At 47.0% G+C, this 23,236-nt stretch overlaps 1 protein-coding gene across 7 annotated transcripts in view; it reads left to right on the top strand.

The window, feature by feature from the left end:
• LOC132675834 (zinc finger and SCAN domain-containing protein 21) overlaps positions 1–13,270 on the top strand; it is a 37,270-nt gene extending 24,000 nt beyond the window's left edge. For 2 of the 7 annotated variants that reach the window (XM_078439850.2, XM_078439851.2), the window contains exons 2-6: positions 710–825; positions 3,667–3,804; positions 5,058–5,149; positions 5,445–5,571; positions 7,205–13,270. In XM_078439850.2, coding sequence (XP_078295976.1) covers positions 3,750–3,804; positions 5,058–5,149; positions 5,445–5,571; positions 7,205–8,274 — 1,344 coding nt within the window. In that variant the 5' untranslated portion in view covers positions 710–825; positions 3,667–3,749 and the 3' untranslated portion in view covers positions 8,275–13,270. The remainder of the gene's footprint in view (positions 1–709; positions 826–3,666; positions 3,805–5,057; positions 5,150–5,444; positions 5,572–7,204) is intronic. The other 5 variants (XM_078439849.2, XM_078439852.2, XM_078439853.2 and 2 more) reach the window with 5 other exon arrangements.
• Positions 13,271–23,236: the final 9,966 nt, after the last annotated feature.

Here is a 23,236-nt window from a genome sequence, read left to right on the forward strand (position 1 = left end):
TAGATCCCTGATTTGATCGGCTTTTGAAGTGGGATTGAACGCAGAAGGATGTTTACGTTCTGAATGGCATTTGTAGACTCCAGGGGAGGATAAGCAGGATGATGAACCTGAAATCTATGGAATGAGAGGAGCTAAAGGTATTTATCCCCAAGAAGAGAAGTTTGTAGAGAGTGGGCATCAGTGTGGTTTACAAGTGTTTGATCAACAGTTGCCTGGAAAGAAAAGATTCTATTCTTGAAGCTCCATAGGGTACTAGGCCTCTGTGAGGTGAAGGTCCACGGGGATAGATTTTCAGCTCTAGCCGAAGACCTCTGATGGCTGAGCTGTGCAGCCATGAAACAGACTCCCTGCTGAATTTGAGAGTTTCTTGCACGTTAGCTGTCAGAATATTGGGAACTTGAGAAGGTCTTTTCTTTCTTTTCTTTATTTCCTTTCTTTCGTGGGGTTTGAACTCACAACCCTGAGATCAAGAGTTGCATGCTTTACTGACTGAGCCAGCCAGGCAGCCATTTCTTACACTGGGTGGAAGGTTGACCTGGAGAAATTTCAGTTGCCTTTCACCTCTCTAGGGGTTCAACCCAAGTACCAGTTGTAGTCTTAATTATATTGATTAGTATATGTTCTCTCTCTGTCTTTTTTTTTTTTTCTTCTTTGAGTAGAAATGAAGTTTATGAATATTTAAAAAAATTTTTTTTCCTTAATCACACAGCAGCATTGGCATCAACTAAAGTTAGAATTCCCAGGAACTTGAACAGAGGCTTCCAAATTCCCGGTAATTGCCACTCTAGCAACTAACTCCAAAGAAGGAAGGAAAGATTCCAGCAGGTAAAGCTTTTCATGACTCGTTCTCACTGCCAGGTCATCTTTCTCGGTCCCCAGGAGCAGCTTCAGGGAGAGGTGTTGGCAGCAGAGCAAGGAAGGGCCCTGCCTGGACCTGACGCTGTGGGGGCACAATGGAGATTTTTCTTCCCACGAGAAACACTGTGTACTGATCCAGACACTGGGGACTTGTTCTCAACAATATGCCTTTGAGTTCCAGCTTTGGTTAACCCAGCTGTGAGGAGGGAGGCTTACTTTTTTTCCTCTGGAGTCAGAGCCTCTGATTTTCCTTTAAAGAGAGTTTGGACTAAGAGCTGATTAGTTGGAGGGGTCTGCTTATAAACAGTCCTGGAAATTGTAAAGTTGGTTGATAGGAACAAAAGATGGCTGGCTCTGAGACAGAGTTGAAGGGACCCAGCGAGGAGAGCTCTGGTGGCAGTAGGGTGTGTCACCTTGATTGCCCTTGGGCCTGGCCCGTGCCTCATTCCGTGCCTTTCTCTGTGTAAAGACTTTGGTGGTGGGCATTCTGTACCTCCTTGGTGCCCAAAGACAAGAGTTCTGTGAGCTCTGAGTGACTCTCTGGGCCCCGCCCCTTTTTATGCCTTCTGTGAATGCCGCGGTCTATAATGAGGAAGCAGATACCGCTTACGTTCCTGTGCTTTTACTCCTTTCAGTAGGGCCTTGCAGTGTAGTACACTCAACAGTTGTTTGTTATACGAACAAATATGTAAAGAGGGAGGTAGATGAAATCCAGGTGTTTTTTTTTTTTCTATTCTCTTGCCTAAGTGCAAGGAAGCTCTGGTAGCTGCTGCGCCTTTCCTGGGTCTGTTGGTTCTTGTCACAGCATTCAAGAGGGCAGTAGAAACTTCCACTTGAGGGGCGCCTGGGTGGCTCAGTTGGTTAAGCGGCCGACTTCAGCTCAGGTCATGATCTCGCGGTCCGTGAGTTCGAGCCCCGCGTCGGGCTCTGTGCTGACAGCTCAGAGCCTGGAGCCTGTTTCAGATTCTGTATCTCCTTCTCTCTGACCCTCCCCCGTTCATGCTCTGTCTCTCTCTGTCTCAAAAACAAATAAACATTAAAAAAAAAAAAAAAAAGAAACTTCCACTTGAGATCCAAACCTCGGTCTAGATACTGATGTTTCATTTTATTCACTCGAGCCACAAAGAACAGATCTCTTTTGCTGGTCATAGCAACTGAGCAGTGGGACATCAGCAGGGAGTAATAAGTAAGCTTATGTTTCTTAACAAAGTATTGGTCCCTGCGTCAGGGATTTAGATTCTTCTCCAAGGAGATATATTAGGAGAAAGGGGAGATAGAAAGAAGGCTGGCTGCTGCCTTCTCGGTGATGGGGACCAGGCCTGCAGATCTGGTGTATACATACACCTGCTCTCTGTGATGACACTGCACGAGGACCACAGAAGGAGCCCCTGTCCCTCAGTGGCATCCTGCCTTTGGCTGAGACTGGAAGCAGACGACCATCTTAGGAGAGGAAGGATTTATCTTATTTAATTAATCTGAGCTGTTTGCCCTAGTTCTGGGCATCAGGTGTTCTTTCCCCAGGGTTTTTTAAATGGGAGCCAGAAAACTCATGAAAAGTTTTTCCAATCTCTGCTATTTAGGTGCTGTTTCGTGGCCCCTTATCCTCAAAATTTGGTACAATAGCTAGAAGCCTAATAAAGTAAAATTTTTTTTTCCTAGTTCTACTGTCTGTGAGGGTTTTTTTTTTAAATCTGCAAAGGGGTGCCTGGGTGGCTCAGTCAGTTAAGCATCCGATTTCTGCTCAGGTCATGATCTCATGGCTCCTAAGTTCGAGCCCTGCATCAGGCTCCGTGCTAACAGCTCAGAACCTGCTTTGGATTCTGTGTCTCCCTCTCTCTGCCCCTCCCCTGTTCGTGCTCCCTCCCCCTCCCCCTCCCTCTCTCCCTCCCCCTCTCTCCCCCTCTCCCCTCCTCCCTCCCTCTCTCTCTCTCCCTCTCCCTCTCCCTCTCCCTCCCTCTCCCTCCCTCTCTCTCGCTCTCTCCCCCTCTCCCCTCCTCCCTCTCTCTCTCTCCCTCTCTCTCTCTCCCTCTCTCTCTCTCCCTCTCTCTCTCCCTCCCTCTCTCCCTCTCTCTCTCTCTCCCTCCCTCTCTCCCTCTCTCTCTCTCTCCCTCCCTCTCTCCCTCCCTCCCTCTCTCTCTCCCCCCTCCCTCCCCCTCCCTCTCCCTCCCTCTCTCTCACTCTCTTCCCCTCTCCCCTCCTCCCTCTCTCTCTCTCTCTCCCTCCCTCCCTCCCTCCCTCCCTCCCTCTCTCCCTCCCCCTCTCCCCTCCTCCCTCCCTCTCTCCCTCTCTCTCCCCCTCTCCCCTCCTCCCTCCCTCCCTCCCTCCTCTCTCTTGATAGATAGATAGAAAGAAAAAGAATCTGTAAATGTTTAGCTTTACGCACTATCCTAAACATCCTTAAAAGTTGATACAACACATACACGTTTTGTAAATATATGTGTGCACACTTTTTCATTTTCTTCTGTTTTTTATTTCAGTCGTTGCTTAGTGTTTCATTCTGTTAGTGTCATTATTTGACACCAGTATTCCACATCTTTTGTCGTTACAAATATCACTCAGTACATTGTGGGAGCCAGAGGTGGGATGTTGTCTAGGAATGGGGCCCTTTCTGTGGTGCCCGTGCAGGTTCATCACAGGGAGCAGGTGTATGTATTTACCAGGATCTGGAAGGCTGGTCCCAGTTTCTGTGTTTTTCTCTTGCTAGTCTTCGGGACTACCTGAAATACTAGCTCCCAGGAGGTTTTTTTTTGTTGTTCATCTGTTTTGTTTTTTTTTTTAACCATTGCACCTTGAACTTTGCTTCTGCAGTGCTTCCGCATTCTCATTCAAAACCTTCTTCCTGCTGAGTCTGCAGATAGTAGACCAGAGACCCAGAGCTTCTGGCCCTACCGATGGAAACTCAGGCTGATTGCGTATCTCAGGAACCTCAGCCCCTGCTTGAGAGTGGTAAGCAACAGGGATTCATTTATTCTTGCATTCAGACATTCCCCATTGCATTCTCTTATTCACCAGGCGCTGGGCCAGCTACTGGAATCCACATGTAGCGGAGACACAGTCCTTCCCTTTCGGTAGCTAATCATTTAGGTCAGTAGCTAATAGTCTGGAGGGAAAGCTGACTAAAGACGATAATGATGTACAACTTACCAGGTTTTATAGCTCAGGCATTTTTGAAGTGCTGTTGGTACCTCATGCGGAATTAAGAAAACCGTTATAATCACAGACTTCCAGGTGCTTGGTAGCTGCCAACTTCGTAGTCCTCGTTTGTGTACTTTAGGAGCTTGCACTTGAGGGGGCTCTTGGCTTTGTAGGTCACAGGCAAAAGGATAAAATGAGTAGAAGCCATTAAAGTATTTGTATTTTGCTTCCATCTACTGTGCCACTGACTTAGAGCCAATTACAGTCCTAAAGGGTATGCTTATCAGGAAGAAGCACGTAAGGAACTCTGTAGGTTATTGTACACAATCCAGTGTCTCTAGGGGTTTAGAGTCTCTAAGGGGCAAATATGTTAACTTAAGGATTAAAGAAGAGGCACCTGGCTAGCTCGGTCAGTTAAGCATCCGACTCTTAATCTCAGCTCAGGTCTTGATTTCAGGGGTGAGTTCAAGCTCCGTATTGGGCTCTGCACTGAGCGTGAAGCCTACTTACAAAAAAAAAAAAATAGAATTACAGAAGAAGATACGTGATCAAGCACAGAAACAGGAAACATGTAGTATTTAGATTTGATCTTGGGGATGAAGAGAAAGAATAATGGGCATTATCTGTTCAGTCAGGCTACTGGTTTCCTCTGGTCTAAGAGACCTTCATGCATGAGTTTGAGTTGAGAAATGCAGAGAGGGGTGGACGGGACGTGAGCAGGAATGTCTACGTTTCTATCCAAGCTTGGGAGAAAGGACAAGAAGGTGCTGATCACTAATGGGAGGACTGGGCCTGCTTCCCTGAGAAGCAGCGACTGGACAGAAAGGAAGGGACCTGGGGCAGATGGAGAGCAGCATCAACAGGGCTTTGGACATCCCTCCTCTGGAGGAGGGACGCACACTGAATGTGCCTGTGTAAGCACCTTTCACAGCCCCTGGGGAATGAAACTTAGATGTGTAAGAGGGAGTGGGCCCTAGATTGTTCCAGGACCCCGTGAGTTTACTGTGGGTTCGGAGGCCAGAGAGCAGATGACTTCACTCACGGACCCTTTTATTGTCTTTCAGCTCTTCCTTCCTCAAAAGTTCCTGCGTATTCTGACAAGGACAGCCTGGGGGATGAGATGTTGGCAGCTGCACTGCTAAAGGCCAAGTCCCAGGTGAGCTGTGGTTTCCTTTATCCTTCTTTTTTTCCTTACCATTTTGTGGAAACGTTTGTGCAGTGACATCCATTTGGTGCCCGAAACTGTGATTCGCTGTATCAGGGACATGGTCCTTTCCTGCTGAATAACGGACTCCTCTCTTCCTGCACCATAACCTCCTCCCCCCCACCTCGTAGATACGCATCATTCGGCCTCATCCCGTTACTTACTTACTTACTTATTTATTTATTTATTTGGTGCTGCCAGTCCCATCCCTCACCCTGAAATTGCATGCAAGACCGTGTTGTTTCAGGAGCTGGTGACATTTGAGGATGTAGCTGTGTACTTCATCCGAAAGGAGTGGAAGCGTTTGGAGCCTGCTCAGAGGGACCTCTATAGGGATGTGATGCTGGAGAATTATGGAAATGTGTTCTCGCTGGGTAAGGAGTTTGCTTTCTCAGTAAAAGTCCCGTGGCATTTTTCTGTTTCCTTGTTTGGTAGTAATAGTCGAATCACAAAATGATCAGCTAAGGATTGACTTAATCTTAGAAAGTTCTAACAACAATCATGATAGTAACTCCTGTTTGTGTAGTAAGTTGGAGTTTGTAAAGAGGTTTTGTATACATTCTCTCTACCTCTCAGTAACACAGTGATGGAGGCCGCTGGTAGTCTCCTCATGTTACAGGCGAGGAAAGAGAAGTCAGAGGTCTTCAGTGCTTTACGTGTGCTTTATGTGTAGCTAGCAAGTAGCAGGACTTGAACCTAGTCTTTCGGCTCTAAATCTGGTGCTTTTCTCCCTGTGATTCTTAATGTATATTTGAGAGCCTTTTCCAAAAGATTAGCCTGTTGGGATCCCTAAACGTGGAGGCCCTGCTCTGTGCCCAAGGGCACATCTGGAACTCTCCTTCTCTTCTCTGTTGTACTACCTTGGGGGATCTGTTGCTTTGTTCAGGGCCAAGTGCAGCAGCTCTGGTAGAGATCTCTGCTTGTTTCGGGGAGCAGCTGGCTTCTTTAACCTTTAGTCTGTGGACTGAATTCCTTGTCTGTCATTCGCTTCCAGTGAGAACATTCTCTGGGCGGTGCCAGGGGGTCTCCCTGACTCCCGCTGGAGACCCCTGTACATTTCCTTTCAGGCCCCTGCAAGCCCTGGGTCTGGAATTGAGCTCTGGGACTGCTTGACATGACCTTATCCCATGTCTTCCCCCACGGCGGGATTTCCATTTCTGGATTTTGACACAATCTTTGGGCTGCATTGAGAGGAAGAGTCGAGAGTCCTGGGTTTGAAGGGAGCTGAGAACAAGGAGGTCCTGAGAGGTGCCTATTCAGATGAGGGAGAAACAGGAGAAACAGCTCTTTCTGTCGCTGACGTTCATTGTCCTATCTTTACTTTTTAAAACATTGACAGAGTAAAAATGCTGACTATCTAAATCCTTCTCATTCATCCTCTGTCCCTGAAACTCCCTTTGAAAACCCCAAAGTAGTGAAAGCTGAGAAGTCAAATGAGTCAAATCCTTACATCCTAGCACAGCCTCCTAGGCCTAGGGCCCAGAGATGGACTGAACTCTATCTTTTGCCTGTTCCCATGGGTTTGGCATGTGTGGCCTCCCCCTTGTCGCTTCTTCCTGCTCTGCTGCTGTTTCCCATCAGCCTTCTGTGCTTGCTTGCTTGTATTTGTTCTCCCCTATTTTCTGAAAGCCACCATCTCCCCACTTGTATTTGCAGTCTCTGACCTCTGTGGGGACTTTGTCACTTCATTGAACAGCATGTCCTTTCTCTTCTGTTTTTGGTTCCCTACCTCTGCCTGGTCTGTCTTCCTCTCCTCCCATCTCCAGCCTTCTCCTTACTTGTAACTCTTTTTGCTTTGATTTTGCTTCCTGCCTTTCTCCTTCACTGTTTCCTCAAGGCAATTATCTTAGCATGCCTCGGCTGCCCCCAGCCTGGGCAGGTCTGCACGCAGGTAAGAGGCATGTGCTTTTAGCCCTGTGAACATTCTTCTCGTAATTATCCTGCCCTCTGGTTTTGATTCTTTCTTCCACAAGGGACAAGTGATGTTTGTATTTTGTATTGTGCCAGATGGTGAGACCAGAACTGAGCACGATCAAGAAATTTCTGAAGATACAGGATCACGTGGGGTGCTGTTGGGAAGATTCCAAAAGGATATTTCTCAGGGTCTTAAGTTTGAAGAAGCCTATGAACAAAAAGTCAGTCTAAAGAGGCAAATGGGGAACTCCTCTGGAGAAAGATTGAATAGGAAGATAGAAGATTTTGGTCAAGTGACAGTTGAGGAAAAGCTAAGCCCTGCAGGAGAGAGAAGTGAGAAGTATAATGATTTTGGGAACAGCTTCACTGTGAGTCCTAACCTCATTTCGCATCAGAGACTTCCTATGGGAGACAGACCCCATAAGTGTGATGAATGTAGCAAGAGCTTTAATAGAACTTCAGACCTTATTCAACATCAGAGAATCCACACGGGGGAGAAACCCTACGAATGTAGTGAGTGTGGGAAGGCCTTCAGCCAGAGCTCACACCTTATTCAGCATCAGAGGATCCACACCGGAGAGAAACCTTACGAATGTAATGATTGTGGGAAGACCTTTAGTTGTAGCTCTGCCCTCATTCTGCATCGGAGGATCCATACCGGGGAGAAGCCCTATGAATGTAACGAATGTGGGAAAACCTTTAGCTGGAGCTCTACCCTCACTCATCATCAGAGAATCCACACTGGAGAGAAACCGTATGCTTGTAATGAATGCGGGAAGGCTTTTAGTAGGAGCTCCACCCTCATCCATCACCAGAGAATCCACACTGGAGAGAAGCCCTATGAATGTAACGAGTGTGGGAAGGCCTTCAGCCAGAGCTCACACCTCTATCAGCACCAGAGAATCCACACTGGAGAGAAGCCCTATGAATGTATGGAATGTGGAGGAAAGTTTACCTATAGTTCAGGCCTTATTCAGCATCAAAGAATCCACACAGGGGAGAATCCCTATGAATGTAGTGAGTGTGGGAAAGCCTTTAGGTATAGCTCAGCCCTTGTTCGCCATCAGAGAATTCACACTGGAGAGAAGCCTTTGAATGTGATGGGAATGAGCAAAAGTTCTCTCAGAGTTACTGCTGAATTAAATATCCAAGAGTCTACATGAAAGACAGCCACACACCTGTTTTCCTCACTTCCTCTGAGTCTAAAGAGCTCCTGCCTTACTATATGAGTATGAATAACTTAGAATGTATCCCTTCCGACTCAACCCTTTCACTTTAGAGAATGGGGCAAATTGGGCAAATCATCCTGGCACAGTGATGAAGCTACCTAGTCTGTTTCCCCAAGAATGACACCAGGTGGCGAGTGGCAGGTTAAGTGCTGTGAATAAGAGGGAGGCTCTGGGACTTATCACCTTCCATTCTGGAAGGGAGTTTGCACTAGACCATTTCTTTCACACCAGAGGAGCCTTTCTTTCCAAGGTGGGGAATGGAAGCACAGTAGGAATAAAATTCCAAGGATTCCTGTAGTCGGAGTCAGTATAGTCAGCACAGAAGGCAGTGGAAAGAATGTTCTGAGTCCTATTTGATAAGAAGGGGAAATGGAGGCTGTATTTCAAAGCCACTGTTCCTAATCCAGCTTTAAGTTTTGATAAGGAATGTGCTATTTTTTTGTTGTCTCATGACTTCATTAATTATGGAAAAACTTGGTGCTGAGGGATGTGTTATTTTATTGGGGGGGGGGGGGCCCCAAGAGGTTTTCTGTGATAACTATTTTGCAGGGCTCTTGGAGTAGCAAGCCCAGGTTTCCAAGAGCAGCAAGGCAGGCAGTTCTGTTGGAGAACTCCTTGTACTTCCCTCCTGTGATAGATATGGCTGCGAAATCCATCCGAATACCAGTAAGTCTAACGGAGAGGAGCAGAAGCGTTTGACATTGGCCTGGTTTCCCTCCTGCTCTCTCCCTGTTCTCTCCCCACTCCTGTGTTGGAAAGTGATTTAATCCAAACCCCCAGTTACTAGGAATGCTTTTATGGAGCTCACTCAGCCAGCTTGCCCTGCCCTCTGTCCCCTGTGACCTATGACACCTGGCCCCAGCAGCCGGATCCCTCCTGACCCCACTTCTGACTTCAGCAGCCAAGTATGAATGCAAAGAAAAAGCAAAGCCCAGAGAAGGGAGTCTCTGGCCTGACTGGGCCGCGTTGCTGGGTTAGGATGGAGCTCCCGAGTTTCCCAGCTGAAGGGATGATCTTTGGTTCTGTCTTCCCAATCCTGCTCATCCTGTAGCATAAATTAAGTGCACTATTAAACAGAATAGTTTCTTAGAAGGAGAGATTGAGTGTGTTTTTGTGCAGGAGCACAAATTTATTTCAGTTAAAATAGGAAACAGTGACTAGAACTGGAATCTTTAAAGATGAATCTTTAAAATTTTTTGCAGACAACTATTTTTCTTTCAGTCACAAACACATGACCTCTTTCTCTCAAGACTCCAGGTACTGCCACAGACTCCCATTTACACAGCTGCTCCCATCTCATACCCACACGTCAGATTTTGTGTGCCGTGTGCTCTTGACTTAAGACCAGCAACCAAAACTAGAAAGGTGTTACCGGGTGTGGGGCCCCTGACAAGTGTGTACATTGTTGGGTAGCAATGGGCATATGTAGACTTCTTGTTTGGGCGCTTGGTGGGAGGGTGTTCCGGTCACGAGAAGGAAGGTTGAGATGAAAGTCTTATGCAAAAGATGAGGAAGTGTCTGGAACTGGCCTCTAAAAAACTTGGGAGCATATATTGTGAACACCTGATATGTTTTTTTAATTTCTTAAAGCTATAATGAAACTCATTCTTTTGGCTCTTCTTTGACAGTCACCACGTACTTGCAGGTTGATTTTGTTCCTCAAAGTGTAGACCATGAACTATCCATATTAGAATCATTAGGCTGCTTATTAGTAATGTAGGTTTCCGAGCCCCCCAAGCCAGACCTATAAAATAATTTCTGAGGATGGAGCCTAAACATATACACACTGAAGAGGATGAACCAGTAATGGAAAAGAGAACATTTCTGGGAAGAGATAAAGTTGAGCAAGATCTTGTAAAACATTGTATGTTTTAGAGAAGAGGTTCCAGGCAGGATGGTTTGGGGTGGGCCGAGCATGTTCACTTACGTGGAGAGTCCTGTTGCAGAGCTCTGGAAAAGACCCCTGAACGGGCAGAGCTGCTAGCTGATGAATGGTCCCTGCACATGATCGACCACTGCTCTGCCCACACGCTGAACTCCCCCGCCATGCAAAGACCTCATGATTCCCTCCTTCAGGGCATCTCAGACCTGGGACTGATCTGGACCACTGCATGAAATTGGGTTTATTTTTTAAATATCTTTTTAAAAATTATTATTTTTTTAATGTTTGAGAGCAGGAGCAGGGAAAGTGGGAGACAATTTGAAACATGCTCCATGCTGTCAGCACAAAGCCCAGTGTGGGGCCTGAACCCACAAACCGTGAAATCATGACCTGAATCAAAGTCAGATGCTCAACTGACTGAGCCACTCAGGTGTCCATATTTTTTAAGTATCTTTTTTTTTTTTAATGTTCATTTTTGAGAGAGAGAGACAGAACGTGAACAGGGAAGGGGCACAGAGAGAGGGAATCTGAAGCAGGCTCCAGGCTCTGAGCTGTCAGCAGAGCCTGATGTGGGGCTGGAACTCACGAACCGTGAGACCATAACCTGAGCTGAAGTCGGATGCTTAAAACCAACTGAGCCACCCAGACGCCCCTTTTTAAATATCTTTGAAGTTGCCATAACATTTTATTCATCTGATTCTCCTGATTATCCCTATTTCCCATAATGATTCCTCTTTTCTCACTCCCTGAGTACTCAAAGGAATGTTTGGTCATCATGCCATTTTGTCTCTTCTACACCATTACCCTTGGAACCCACTTACTCCTGTGGTCTCAACTATTCCCTCTATGTGAATAAGTTTTAAGTTTGCACCTGTGATTCTGGTCCCTCCCAAGTTCCAGTCTCGGGTCTCCAGCAGACTGCAGGGCATTTATATTTGGACCTCTAATAGTTTCACGTTACAAGTTTCAAACCAGATACATCTTTCCCATAAACTGCCCCCTCTTAAGATTTCTGTAAACTCGGGGTTAGATCAGAGTTTTCTTTGGTTCTTCTCTTCCTACATCTGAATAGTATCAAGTCCTGGGCAGGTTCAGTAAGCATGGACTGGGGAAGGCTTCAGAATTGAGGTTGTGGGAGAGGTGGGATTTCCAAGTGATGGTAGTAATAGTAGCTGGCATATGGCATATACTCCGCCTGGCCCTTTTCCAGTGGTTTTCAGATGATTAAGCCAGGTCATCGTCACAGCCTGTGTGTGAAGCAGATGTTCATAGTAACCCCATTGTACAGATGAGGAAACCAGTGAACTTGCCAGGGGAGGTAGGACAAGGAGACCCAAGAGTGGAAGACCCTGGGTTGCTCTACTTAGCGGGAAGCTGGACCACGTGTCCCGGACAGCTGTGTGGTGAGTGGGGAGGCGTGTGAAGAGGAAGCCTCCCTCACCCAAGTGATGGCCTTGTCTTGTCCCTTACGGTTCTACATCTCGGTCATAGTCGTCTTTGTTTCCATTGCTGCTAAGCTCAGGGTTCAGGTCCTTATTACTCCTCCCCTGGAGTATATAGTCTCTTAAAGGGATTATTATCTTTATTTGCTTTCAGTTTCCCTAAAACTACACCTATCTTGTCACTCCTTTATCAAAAAGTTTCAGTATCTTCTCCCTTAGAGAACAAAATGCGAAATCCTTAGCCACGTAGTCCAGGCTTTCCTTGAGCTGGTCTCTGCATATCTTCTCTTCACACATCTAAAAACCAGATTTGTGAAAAAGTGCTGGTCAGTAGTTAGGGCAATAAAAATATTTTTTATTATTCAGTACTCTTGCAATAGGGGAACAGAGGCCTCTCTATAGAACTGGGCTAATGTCTGAATACTGCTGGTCAGGTGGGAATTCATAACCAACCAAAGGATGGTGGGGGAGGGGGGTAGTCAGTGAATAGAAAATTCCTAAGAGAAAAAAATATACATAAGGGGGAGCAAGAGGGGTTTTGGATAAACTGACCCCTAACTGGATTCTTGCTGAAGATGGGTCCAGGTGAGTAGGTCACCCACCCTGGGGTGACGGTGGAGGATGAGGGACTCATCCTGACTTCACAGGGTTCTTGCTAGAACTAGATTTTACAAGGAAATGCGCAGATGGGCCCAGGAGAAGGTTCAGGACCCTGAGTTTGCTTTGGTGAAGCAAAGAATTTTTGTCACATCAAATAGTGGTAATATAACAGTGCCCCCTCCACACCTTACATTTATGCCCATGGGTTTGCTCACACAGTGTTCCCCCTGTCCTGCTCTGGCTCCTCACAATTAATAAAAATCAGTCCAAGAGGGCCTTAGAAACCATCTTCAGGGGGGCCTGGGTGGCTTAGTCAGTTAAGTGGCCGACTGTTGATTCCAGCTCTGGTCATGATCTTGTGGTTGGTGGGATGGAGACCCACACAGGGCTCTGCACTGACAGTACGGAGCTTGGGACTCTCCCTTTCCCTCTGCCTTTTCCCTGCTCACTCTGTCTGCCTCTCAAAATAAATAAACTTTAAAAAGAAACCATTTTCAACCTCCTGCCTTAGTGCCTGACTGATGACCATCCATTCTCTACTGTCTTCAGGATGAGGACTCACTGTAATACCCAGCAAAAGCAGGCAAGTTCTCCTGTTGAGCATTCTACTTGCTGGAAGTTAATTTGAGCTGAATTCTGCCTCCTTGTACGTTTCTGCCTTCCATGGTTAGCTTCTGGTTTTGCCTCTCATCTGTGAAATGAGAGGGATGGGCAAGATTTCCAAGGACATTATCTGTCATAGCAAAAGCATTTTCATTCCTAATGCCTCTCACCCATCCCAAGTCATATCTGTTCTTGAGATCCAACTCAAATAGTTCCGAGAAAGGATATTACGTGGTAAGTTTCCAAGTAAGGGAAAACCCTGGTTTTACCTGAACATGCCGGCTGACAGAAGTATGAATCACAAAGCAGCCGTGGAGAAGAAAAATGTTCTGTACTTCAGAAAAAAAAATAGAGCCCAGTCAGCTGCATTATTTTAAATATGCCAGTAATGAAGAACTGAAGATTTTCAAATGAATAAAAAATTAATACGGACTAGGGGCAGTGTTAGAGCCAGCTCAGTAGTTAGAGCATGTGACTCTTGATCTCAGGTCATAGGTTCAACCCCACCTTGGGTGTAGCGCTTACTTAAGAAAACTACATGGACGATTTTTTTACATACAAAGATAAATCTGGTCACCAGAGTGGTTTCTCTCCACAAGCAAATTTTTCTTTGTGTATTTCCTACTTTAGTTGCCGCCATCATCCACTTCCCAGTCAGCTAAGCCAGAAACCTGGGAATTGTTCTGGATGCAGTGTTTCTCTGCAACTCCTCACCCCTACAGTTGTCAGGCAATATCTAGCCCATCCTGTGTTGCTCACCCTTGACTCCTGTGTTGGCCTGGGCTGTCCTTAACTCGTTCTGGGACTCTGGCCCTAGCATTACAGAAGTGTCTTTGCTTCCAAAGCCTTGCTCTCCGGTCCATTCTTGGCACCTCTACATGAGCTCTCTAAAATGCTAAAATGTGTATGACGCCCCCTCTGAGCCTTTCAGTGGCCCCTTCTCATTCCTTAGGTCGACGTCCAAACTCTATTGAGGGGCAGGACTTTTCATTTCCTAGCCCTGCCTACTTCCCCACCCTGCCTCGTAGCACACCTCTTACTCTAACTCCCAACCCCCACATACCGTACACTGGAGCCATGCAAAACCACAGTTAACAGGAGCACACATGCTGTTTCATGCCTCCGTGCCTTTGCACATGCTGTTCCTCCTGAACGCCCTCCCCTCCTTGTCCACCTAACAAACTCTTGTTCATCTTTGAAAGCCTCCTCGTAAGCTTACCTTTTCTGTGGAGCTTTTCCAGAAATTATGCTTGTCCCCTTCTGCCCCCACCGAGTTCATTTCCTCTGAGCTGCCTCTGCATCATCTCGTGCTCACTTTCCTTATTGCACTTATTCCTCGTCTCTTATTATTTGTTCATATATCTGACTCCCTCACTGTGGTGAGTTTTTCCCTACCTTTTCACACTTTACCACAAATAAGCATTGCTTTCTTAACCAGAAAAAAATAAGTATGAAGAAAAAGAAAGTAGTAAGAAGGAACACCCACTGAGCACTTACGCTGCATCAGGCATATTGTTCTAAACGCTTTCTATGTTGCCTAATCTAACCCTCATCACAATTCCATGAGGTAGGTACTATTATTGCCCACATTTCTGTTCCCTTTCTTCAGGAAAGAAGGAAGGAAGGAGGAAGGGAGGGGAGCCCCTCAGGCACAGCGAGGTACAAAGGCGTCTGGAGCCCACAGCCGGGGCTTCATCTCCTTATCACTCCCCCCAGACCGCCGGAGGGAACCCCCAGCCCTCTTGCAAGGCCCCTCTCCTCCCACCAGTCCCTGGAGCTCGTCAGCAGCAGTTCTGTCGTTACTGAAGGGGACACGATGGTGAAAGAAGCGTGGTTCCCACACTGAACGGGACTCGGGTCGCCTGGGAGGCAGGAAGCCTGCATGGATAAAACAAAACAGAATCAGACGCCAGGAGAGGTACAGTGACTGTGTGCCTCATCTTTACTGACCTCTGACCTCCATGCCCGTGTGTGTGGTCTTTGCAGCAATCATAGACGCTGCTAGGCTATTACTACCCCTATTTTGCAGATGACAAAACCAAGGTCCAGAGCAGTTAAGTAATTTGCCCGATGCTACAGAGCTAATAAGTAGTGGAACAGGGATTTGGACCCCAGCAGTCTGGCTCCAGAGCTTGGGCTCTTTTTTTTTTAATTTTTTTTTTTTTAACGTTTATTTATTTTTGAGACAGAGAGAGACAGAGGATGAATGGGGGAGGGGCAGAGAGAGAGGGAGACACAGAATCGGAAGCAGGCTCCAGGCTCTGAGCCATCAACCCAGAGCCCGACGCGGGGCTCAAACTCATGGACCGTGAGATCGTGACCTGAGCTGAAGTCAGACACTTAACCGACTGAGCCACCCAGGCGCCCCGAGCTTGGGCTCTTAATTGCACTGCTGTACTATCTCTACAAATGAAATGGAGGCATTCAAAGAACGATGGCTTGTGTTCTGCTTGGGGAGATGCGAGGCACAGAGCCGTCACAAAAGGCTTCATCAAGGAAATGGCATGAAAGCTAAATTAGGAACGTGGATAGGTGAAACAGAGAACCATTTCTCTTTCCCTCAAGACTCCATCATATTCCTCTAGAGTTCCTCTGCGTGGTGCAAGACTTAACACTGTGGGCAGGTAGGAATCGTTAGGACAGAACTATTTAGCCAGAAACAGGAAATACCACCGTCACCCCTCCCTGCACTCCTGTCTGCTTCATCACAGGGCAGACACCGGGATGAAAAGTGCCAGTGAAAAGAAAAGTTTAGGTTGTCTCTTCTGTGGGAAGAAGCTGATGTACCATCAGAATCAAAACAGATAAATAGTAACAAATGACCCAAACCGAACCAAAACAAAACACTTCTCAAGCTACTTACATCACCTGTCTTGAAAATATAATTTAAAAAAGTTTTGGGGCACCTGGATGGCTCAGTCGGTTAAGCAGCCAACTTCGGCTCAGGTCATGATCTCACGGTCCGTGAGTTCAAGCCCCGCGTCGGGCTCTGTGCTGACAGCTCGGAGCCCGGAGCATGTTTCAGATTCTGCGTCTCCCTCTCTCTGACCCTCCCCCGTTCATGCTCTGTCTCTCTCTGTCTCAAAAATAAATAAACGTTAAAAAAATATATATATATATAATTTAAAAAAGTTTTTTTTAATTTATTTTTGAGGTGGGGGGAGGGGCAGAGAGAGAGGGAGACCCAGAATTCAAAGCAGGCTCCAGGCTCTGAGGTGTCAGCACAGAGCCTGACGCAGGGCTTGAAACTCACCAACTGTGAGATCACGACCTGAGCCAAAGTTGGACTCTTAACCGACTAAGCTACCCCCACGTGCCCCTGAAAATATAATTTCTTAATAATACTTATCTGCTCTAATTACACCACAGAGAGACCTTACCACGGCAGCTGCACGTGATTCTTCATGTCTCATGCCTGTTCAGGAACTGTCCTGGTGTCCCGTCATGGATTTCCATCACCTACTCAATGACCTGGCATTCAAAGCCAGTGACCTTCCCATCCTTCCATTCTTCCCAGGACCCACACAGCATCTTCTCTCTCGAGCGTGCCACTTACTCTCCAGCATCCTGCCTTTGCTGGTGCTGTTCCCTCTGTTTGCAATGTCCTTCCTTCCTTCCCTGACTGCTAAAATCCTAGTATGTTAACATGGAGCGAAAGCATTCTCAGTGGGAGGAACAGCCACTGCACTGGCTCCTTGGAGAGGAATGTTCTTGTCCCATTCCAGGAACAGCAAGGGCATTGCAATCTAGGAAGGGTTGCATTCTAAAAGCCAGATCATCAGATGTGAAGGGGTTTTTTTTCATACAGAATCCTTAATCCCTAGTCCAGTTGAAATTCTGATAGAAAATTTCACTACCCTTAATTATAGTTACAAGGATAACTGTTGGTGTGGATCTTTTCACGTCAAGCCACATCTGACCCCCACGTGCAGCCTCTACTAAGAAGCGGCTCGTGTAGACACCCAGGGTGTTCCTTAGCATGAGTCCTCGCCTGCTCCACCAACTCTGGCCTTTTGGCAAAGGCTCTGCATGCCTTATGTTCCCGAGGTAACTGCTTGCTTGCTTGCTTGGGTTTCTTTGTGTGTGTGTTTTTAAAATAACAACTGTATTATCATTCATACACCATACAGTTCACCCATGTGAAGTACACAATTCAGTGACTTTTAGTATTCAGAGCTGTGCAGCATTACCATAATCCATTTGAGAACATTTTCATCACCCCAAAAAGAGACCCCATACCCTTTGGCAGTCACCCCCATACCCCTCAGTCCCTCAGTCCCTGGTAACTTCCAGTCTGTGTGTCTCTCTGGATTTGCCTCTTTTGGACACATCACGTAAATGGAACTGTCATCACACAATATATGGCCTTTTGTGTCTGGCTTCTTTCGCTGAGCATGGTGATGTCAGGTTTCATTCACGTATGTTGCAGCGTGAATCTGTACTTCATCCTTTTTAATAGCTGAGCAGCCTTCCACTGTACGCATGGACCACAGTGTGTTTATTCTTTCCTCCACTGGTGGCCATTTGGGTTGTTTCCACTTTGGGGCTATTAGGAATAACATTGCTGTGAACATCGTGTGCACATTTTTGTGTGGACATATGTTTTTGTTTCTCTTGGGTATATACTTAGGATAGGAATTTCTGGGTCAAATGCTTTATTTAATCTTTTGAGGGAATGCCAGACTGTCTTCCCAAGTGGTTGCCCCACTTTGCATTCTCACCAGCTGTGTATAGGCTTCTGATTTCTCTATCCTCAACACACTTGTTACTATCCTTTTTATTATGGCTGTTCTACTGGGTGTGAAGCGGCCTCACTGTGGTTGTGATTTGCATTTCTCTGACAGCCAGTGATGGCAAGCATCTTTCCATGTCCTTGTGGTCCATGTTTAGATCTTTTTTGGAGAAATGTTCAGACCCTTTGTCCATCTTTTAATTTGTTGTCTTTTTATTATTGAGTTGTATGATATATTCTAGATGTAAAACTGATCATCTATGCCTGATTTATAAAAATTTTCTACCATTATGTAGGCTCTCCTTTCACTTTATTTTTAATGTTTATTTATTTTTAAGAGCAAGAGAGAGAGAGAGCACAAGTGGGTGAGGGGAAGAGAAAGAGAGGGAGACACAGAATCCAAAGTAGGCTCCAGGCTCCAGGCTCCAAGCTGTCAGCACAGAGCCTGATGCAGAGCTGGATGTGGGGCCTGAACCCACCAACCGTGAGGTCATGACCTAAGCTGAAGTTGGAGCCACCCAGGCTCCCCTCTCCTTTCACTTTCTTGATGGTGGCCTTTGAAGCACAAACGTTTTTAATTTTGGTGATGTCTCATTTATCCATCTTTCTTTTGGTTCCTTATGCTTTTGGTGTCTGTAGTAGTCAGGGCTCTCCAGAAAGACAGAAATAATAGGATATATAGAGAGAGACAGAAGAGGATATTTATGATGGAGATTGGCTCATGTGATCGTGGAGGCCCAGCTGTGCCATGATATTCTCCCCTAGGAGCTGGAGAACCAGGAAAGCTGGTGGCATAATTCAGTCTCAAAGGGCTGAGAACCCTGGTTGGCCTCCGGTGTAATCCCCAGAGTCTGAAGGCCTAAGAAACAAAGACAGCCCCAATGCTGGAGGGCAGAGGATGGATGAGAAGGAGGGAGGAAGGGCGGGAGGGAGCGAGAATTTACCCATTCTCTGCATATTTTGCAGTCTCAAAAATAAAACGTTAAACAAATTTTTTTAAATTTGTTTAATGTTTTATTTATTTTTTGACAGAGACAGAGCATGAGTGGGGAGGCGGGGGGGGGGGGGGTGGGCGGGAGAGAGGGAGACACAGAATCCGAAGCAGGCTCCAGGCTCTGAGCCGTCAGCACAGAGCCCGACGCGGGGCTCGAACTCACAGACTGTGAGATCATGACCTGAGCCGAAGTCGGACGCTCAACCAACTGAGCCACCCAGGCGCCCCTAAAAAAATTTTTTTTAAGTTAAACACATACATACAATATGACCCACAGTCCCAATCCTAGGGATCTACCATAGAGAAATGAGTTATATTCACACAAAAATTTTGTACACTGATGTTATAACAGCCTTATTCATCAACTCCAAAACTGGACCCAAGTCAAATGTGGGAATAAAGAAGGAATCACTGAGTTATTACCAAGTCGCAGTACATCGCACAGTGGAATACTGTAAAATGGAATGTAGTCAATTGGAATGAGCTATGGACACTCACCAACGGCTTGGATGAATCTAAAAAACATTATGCTGAGTGAAAGAAGTCAATCTCAAAAAGTTGCATGCTGCGTTACGCCATTTATATGACATTCTTGAAAAGACAAAACTGTAATGATAGAGAACAGGTCAGTGGTTGCCAGGGGTTAGGAGTGTAGGGAGGTTGTGTCCTAAAGGGCTAGCAAGAGGGAGTCTGTTTTTTCTTTTAAGTTGATTTCATTATTTATTTTGAGACAAAGAGTGTGAGTGGGGAGGGGCAGAGAGAGAGGAAGAGAAAGAGAATCCCAAGCAGGATCCCCACCGTCAGTGCAGAGCTGAGGCAGGGCTCCAACCCACAAACTATGAGATCATGACCTGAGCCAGTCAGATGCTAAAACTGACTGAGCCACCCGGGCACCCCAGGGAGTCTTTGGTGGGACCTTTCCATAGGGGTTCCACGAATCTATATATGGGCTAAAATTCATAGAACTGGAAAAGAGGAGAAAAACTCACTTTGCACTTTCATTTTAAACCATTAGAAAATTAAAAATAACTACCTCACGGATTGTGGCGTAAACAAAATAATCTATGTCCAGTGCGGGGAAACGGGCACTTGATGTGCACCTGATGTTCGCTGGTAGGTTGATTCGGTGAGACAGGAAGCACGTTGTATGTGAAAGGCCGGGCAGGCAGTCTGGACACCACGAGAGAATCCGCAGGAAAGATGGTTTGGGAAGCCCTGGGAGGGGCTGATCGCAAGGGCAAGCGCGTCCCGCCTGTCCCCGAGAGGGCCATCTGAGCCCTGCGCAGAGATGGTCGGTCTGGGAGGGCCCACAGCCCCCAGAAGGGAACATCCCTCCCCACACCCTCACCTACCCCAGGCCCTGTCTGCCCTAGGGCCCCTTCCCCCCCACTCCGCCCCCGCCACTTTCGACTGCGCGGTGCTGCCGACTGTGGTGTGTGTGAAGCCGGGTTTCTGGGCGGAGGACACCCCACCCTCGACACTGCCCGGGAAGGATTATGCGATTGGGGGCGGGGCCTGCACTGCTCGGGTTCCTTACACACACCCCATCCCCACCCCCCACCGGAGGGTGATCTCCATGCAAAACCAAGTTTGGGAACCCTGGCTTAAATCCTCTTTCAGCCACTAGGCAATCCACAAGGTGGGTGCTCTGATGCAAGTGGGAAAGAAACAATGTGCCCTTTCCTGGTCTGTAAATCCACTCCTTTCCCTGACACGTGCAGGTAAGAACGTGCACCCCCTTTACAGACATTTCCAGACCCCCTGAATCCCAGTGGCCAGCAACTGGGAGCTCCCTCTCTAAACCGTCACCTCATGGCCAGACAAGCTGGTCTAAATGCTGGCACTGGGCCGGGTGAGGGGTCGTAGCCCCAGAGAAGAGAGGCCAGCCTAGGCTGGGAAGAGCAGTGTCCGGAACAGCAGGACTTCTGGGACCTCTAACCACCGAATTCACCAAAGCAGAAAGGATGGCTCTGCTGGCCAACTTGGAGTCCCCTCAGGGGAGATGAGCCTGCAGGGTGGAGAGAGGGGAATCTTCCATCGTGGAGAAGCCCAGGGGTGCACTGATCCCTGTTTGGAGAAGTTCTCCAGACCAGCTGTGTAGGGGGAAGGAGGGCAGGTGGCCTGGGAGGGGGTTCCCCCGGGAGAATGGAGGTTTACAAGCAAGGTGATTCTGGGAGAAACATGAGGGTGCTCAGCTGTAACTGAGTCCCACAATATGATGGGCCTGACAATAGGCCACTGGGGTCTGAGTCTGTGTGGATAGAATGTGGGAGGTGAGAGCCCTTTTCTTTACCTGAGGGATGTGTGGGGAGAACACGCTTGCTTTGGCCACCATGCAGAGGACATGGAGGCTGGGAGACAGCAGAGGCGTGCAGGTGCTTGTGGAAAGTTGGGAAGGGCTCTGCCAGGGAGAGGAGACGGAGGCTGGACAGGGTCTGGGGCCAGGAGGGGAAGCTGCCAAGAGAGAGGTCTGGTCCTGTGTATGGAGGTAAAGGCATGAGCAGAGAGAAAGGTGCCAGTCACGGGGGCAGGAATGTTTGGAAAGGGGCTGGGTGTTACAGCAGAGGGTCAAGCATCACATGAAAGGTCGCACACACGTTATTCAATTAATGTTTATTAAGCAGCTTCCCAGGCACTGTGGCAAGCCTGCGGGTGCAGGAGGGAACAAGGCAGTCCCTGGAGCCTCTGTTCAAGTGGCAACAGAAATAATAGGAAATAAAGGGAGGGCAGGGGGTTAAGTAGCAGAAAGTAAGGTCAGAGAGGCAAGGAGATGGGATGCTTTCCTGTGTCCGCCTGCCCAGGCGACAGTCCCCAGACTTTCAATCAAACAGTAATGTAGGTGTAGCCATGATGTGATCTGTCCATGTAATTGGTGTGATCATCCATAATAATCTGGGTGGGATGGATTCAGTTGAAAGGCCCAGAGCAGAGCTCCTTTCCCAGAAGAAAATTCGCCTGTGGGCAGCAGTTTCAGCTTGAGCTGGAGTTCAGCCTGCCGTTCCGATGGCCTGCCCTGGATTTCAGACCTGCCTAGCCAGCCCCCACAATCAGCTAAGCCACTCCATTGCAGGAAAGCTCTCAGTCTGTCTGTATCTTTCCTCTGAAAGATGGAGGGGGCGTGTCATGTATGGCAATGGTAGCCATGATTGGGGGTTTGACCTGATTCCTGAGCCATCTGGAACCACAGGAGGGCTTCAGCAGAGTGACCACGGTCTGACTCCCATTGACAAGGGCTCACTCTGGGCCAAGGAGTCCTGTTGGAGAGCGGCAGAGAAAAGTCAGATTAGGAATGAAATTGATGTGTCCTAACGATGGGGTGTTACCTTGTTACTTAGCTGTAATTGGAAAGGCAATGGGGACTCACTGTATTTATTTAGTTATTTATTTTGTATCGTAACTAGCATAATGAACTCAAAATGTGGTCAAGTCCTGGTGGAACTGAGACAAACTTTTTCTTTAAGTAAGCTCAACACCCAACCTGGGGCTCAAACTCACAACCTTGAGATCAAGAGTTGTATGCTCTACTGACTAAGCCAGCCAGGTGCCCTGGAACTGAGACAGACTTTAATCCCATCAGATCTTTGAGGTCATGGGCATTACCTATCAAGCCATTTTGTACTTGTTTTGAATTCAGTCTGTTTTCAGTATGTGATCTTACCACAAACCTAAACAGATGTTGTGATGGTCTGCTTAACTGCCCCTGAGACTTGCTCAGTCGGTCCGTACCTGTATGGAGCCAACACAGTGGGTTCTACAGTCAGATGTTCTTAGCTTTGTCCCTTGACTTGCTGTGAGTGACCCTTTGGCAAATGACGCACCTTCTCTAAGCCTCAGTGTTCACTTCTGTGAACAGTAGGTACTTGATAAGTAACTGGCTTAAATGCCAGCATGCTGCTGAAGCATTTGCCTAGAGGCTGCTTGGAGTATGTGCTCAGAACCCATTACTAATCATTCATATCAGGAGGAGTATCTGCCAGGAGCAATTCATGGCTTAGGGAGACGTCAGACAGTCCTGCAGTGTCTCTTTCCAGACAGAACGGATATACCTCAAACAATTTTTAAAAAGCATTTACAAACTCAGATTGATCTCATCTGTTGTGAGATGAATTTTGAGTTTGTTTTTTTTTAAGTAATTTTATTTTTATTTTTTAATGTTTATTTTTGAGAGGGAGACGAGCACAAGAGAGGGAGGGGCAGAAAGAGAAGGAGACACAGAATCTGAAGGAGGCTCCGGTGTCTGAGCTGTCAGCACAGAGCCCGATGCGGGACTCAAACTCAGGAACCGTGAGATCATGACCTGAGCTGAAGTCAGACGCTTAACAACTAAGCCACCTAGGTGCCCCAGGAATTTTGAGTTTTGATATACTTTTGAGCTACCATAAAACATCTACTGTCTCTAACATACTCTAAATTTCCTCAAAAGGTAGACTCCACAGTTGTAGAATACGAGTCAAAAGTCTGTTAGCTTTTTTTTTTTTTTTTTTTAGTAGTCTCCATGTCCAATGTATGGCTTGAACTCACGATCCTGAGATCAAAAGTTGCATACTCTACTGACTGAGCCAGCCAGGCACTCCATTAGTCTTTTTTTTTTTTTTTTTTTTTTGGTAAAAAATGGGATATATTGCATACACCAAGCACACTAA

The sequence above is a fragment of the Panthera onca genome, chromosome E3 (assembly GCF_046562875.1).
Source record: "Panthera onca isolate mPanOnc1 chromosome E3, mPanOnc1 haplotype 2, whole genome shotgun sequence".
Taxonomy (NCBI): domain Eukaryota; kingdom Metazoa; phylum Chordata; class Mammalia; order Carnivora; family Felidae; genus Panthera; species Panthera onca.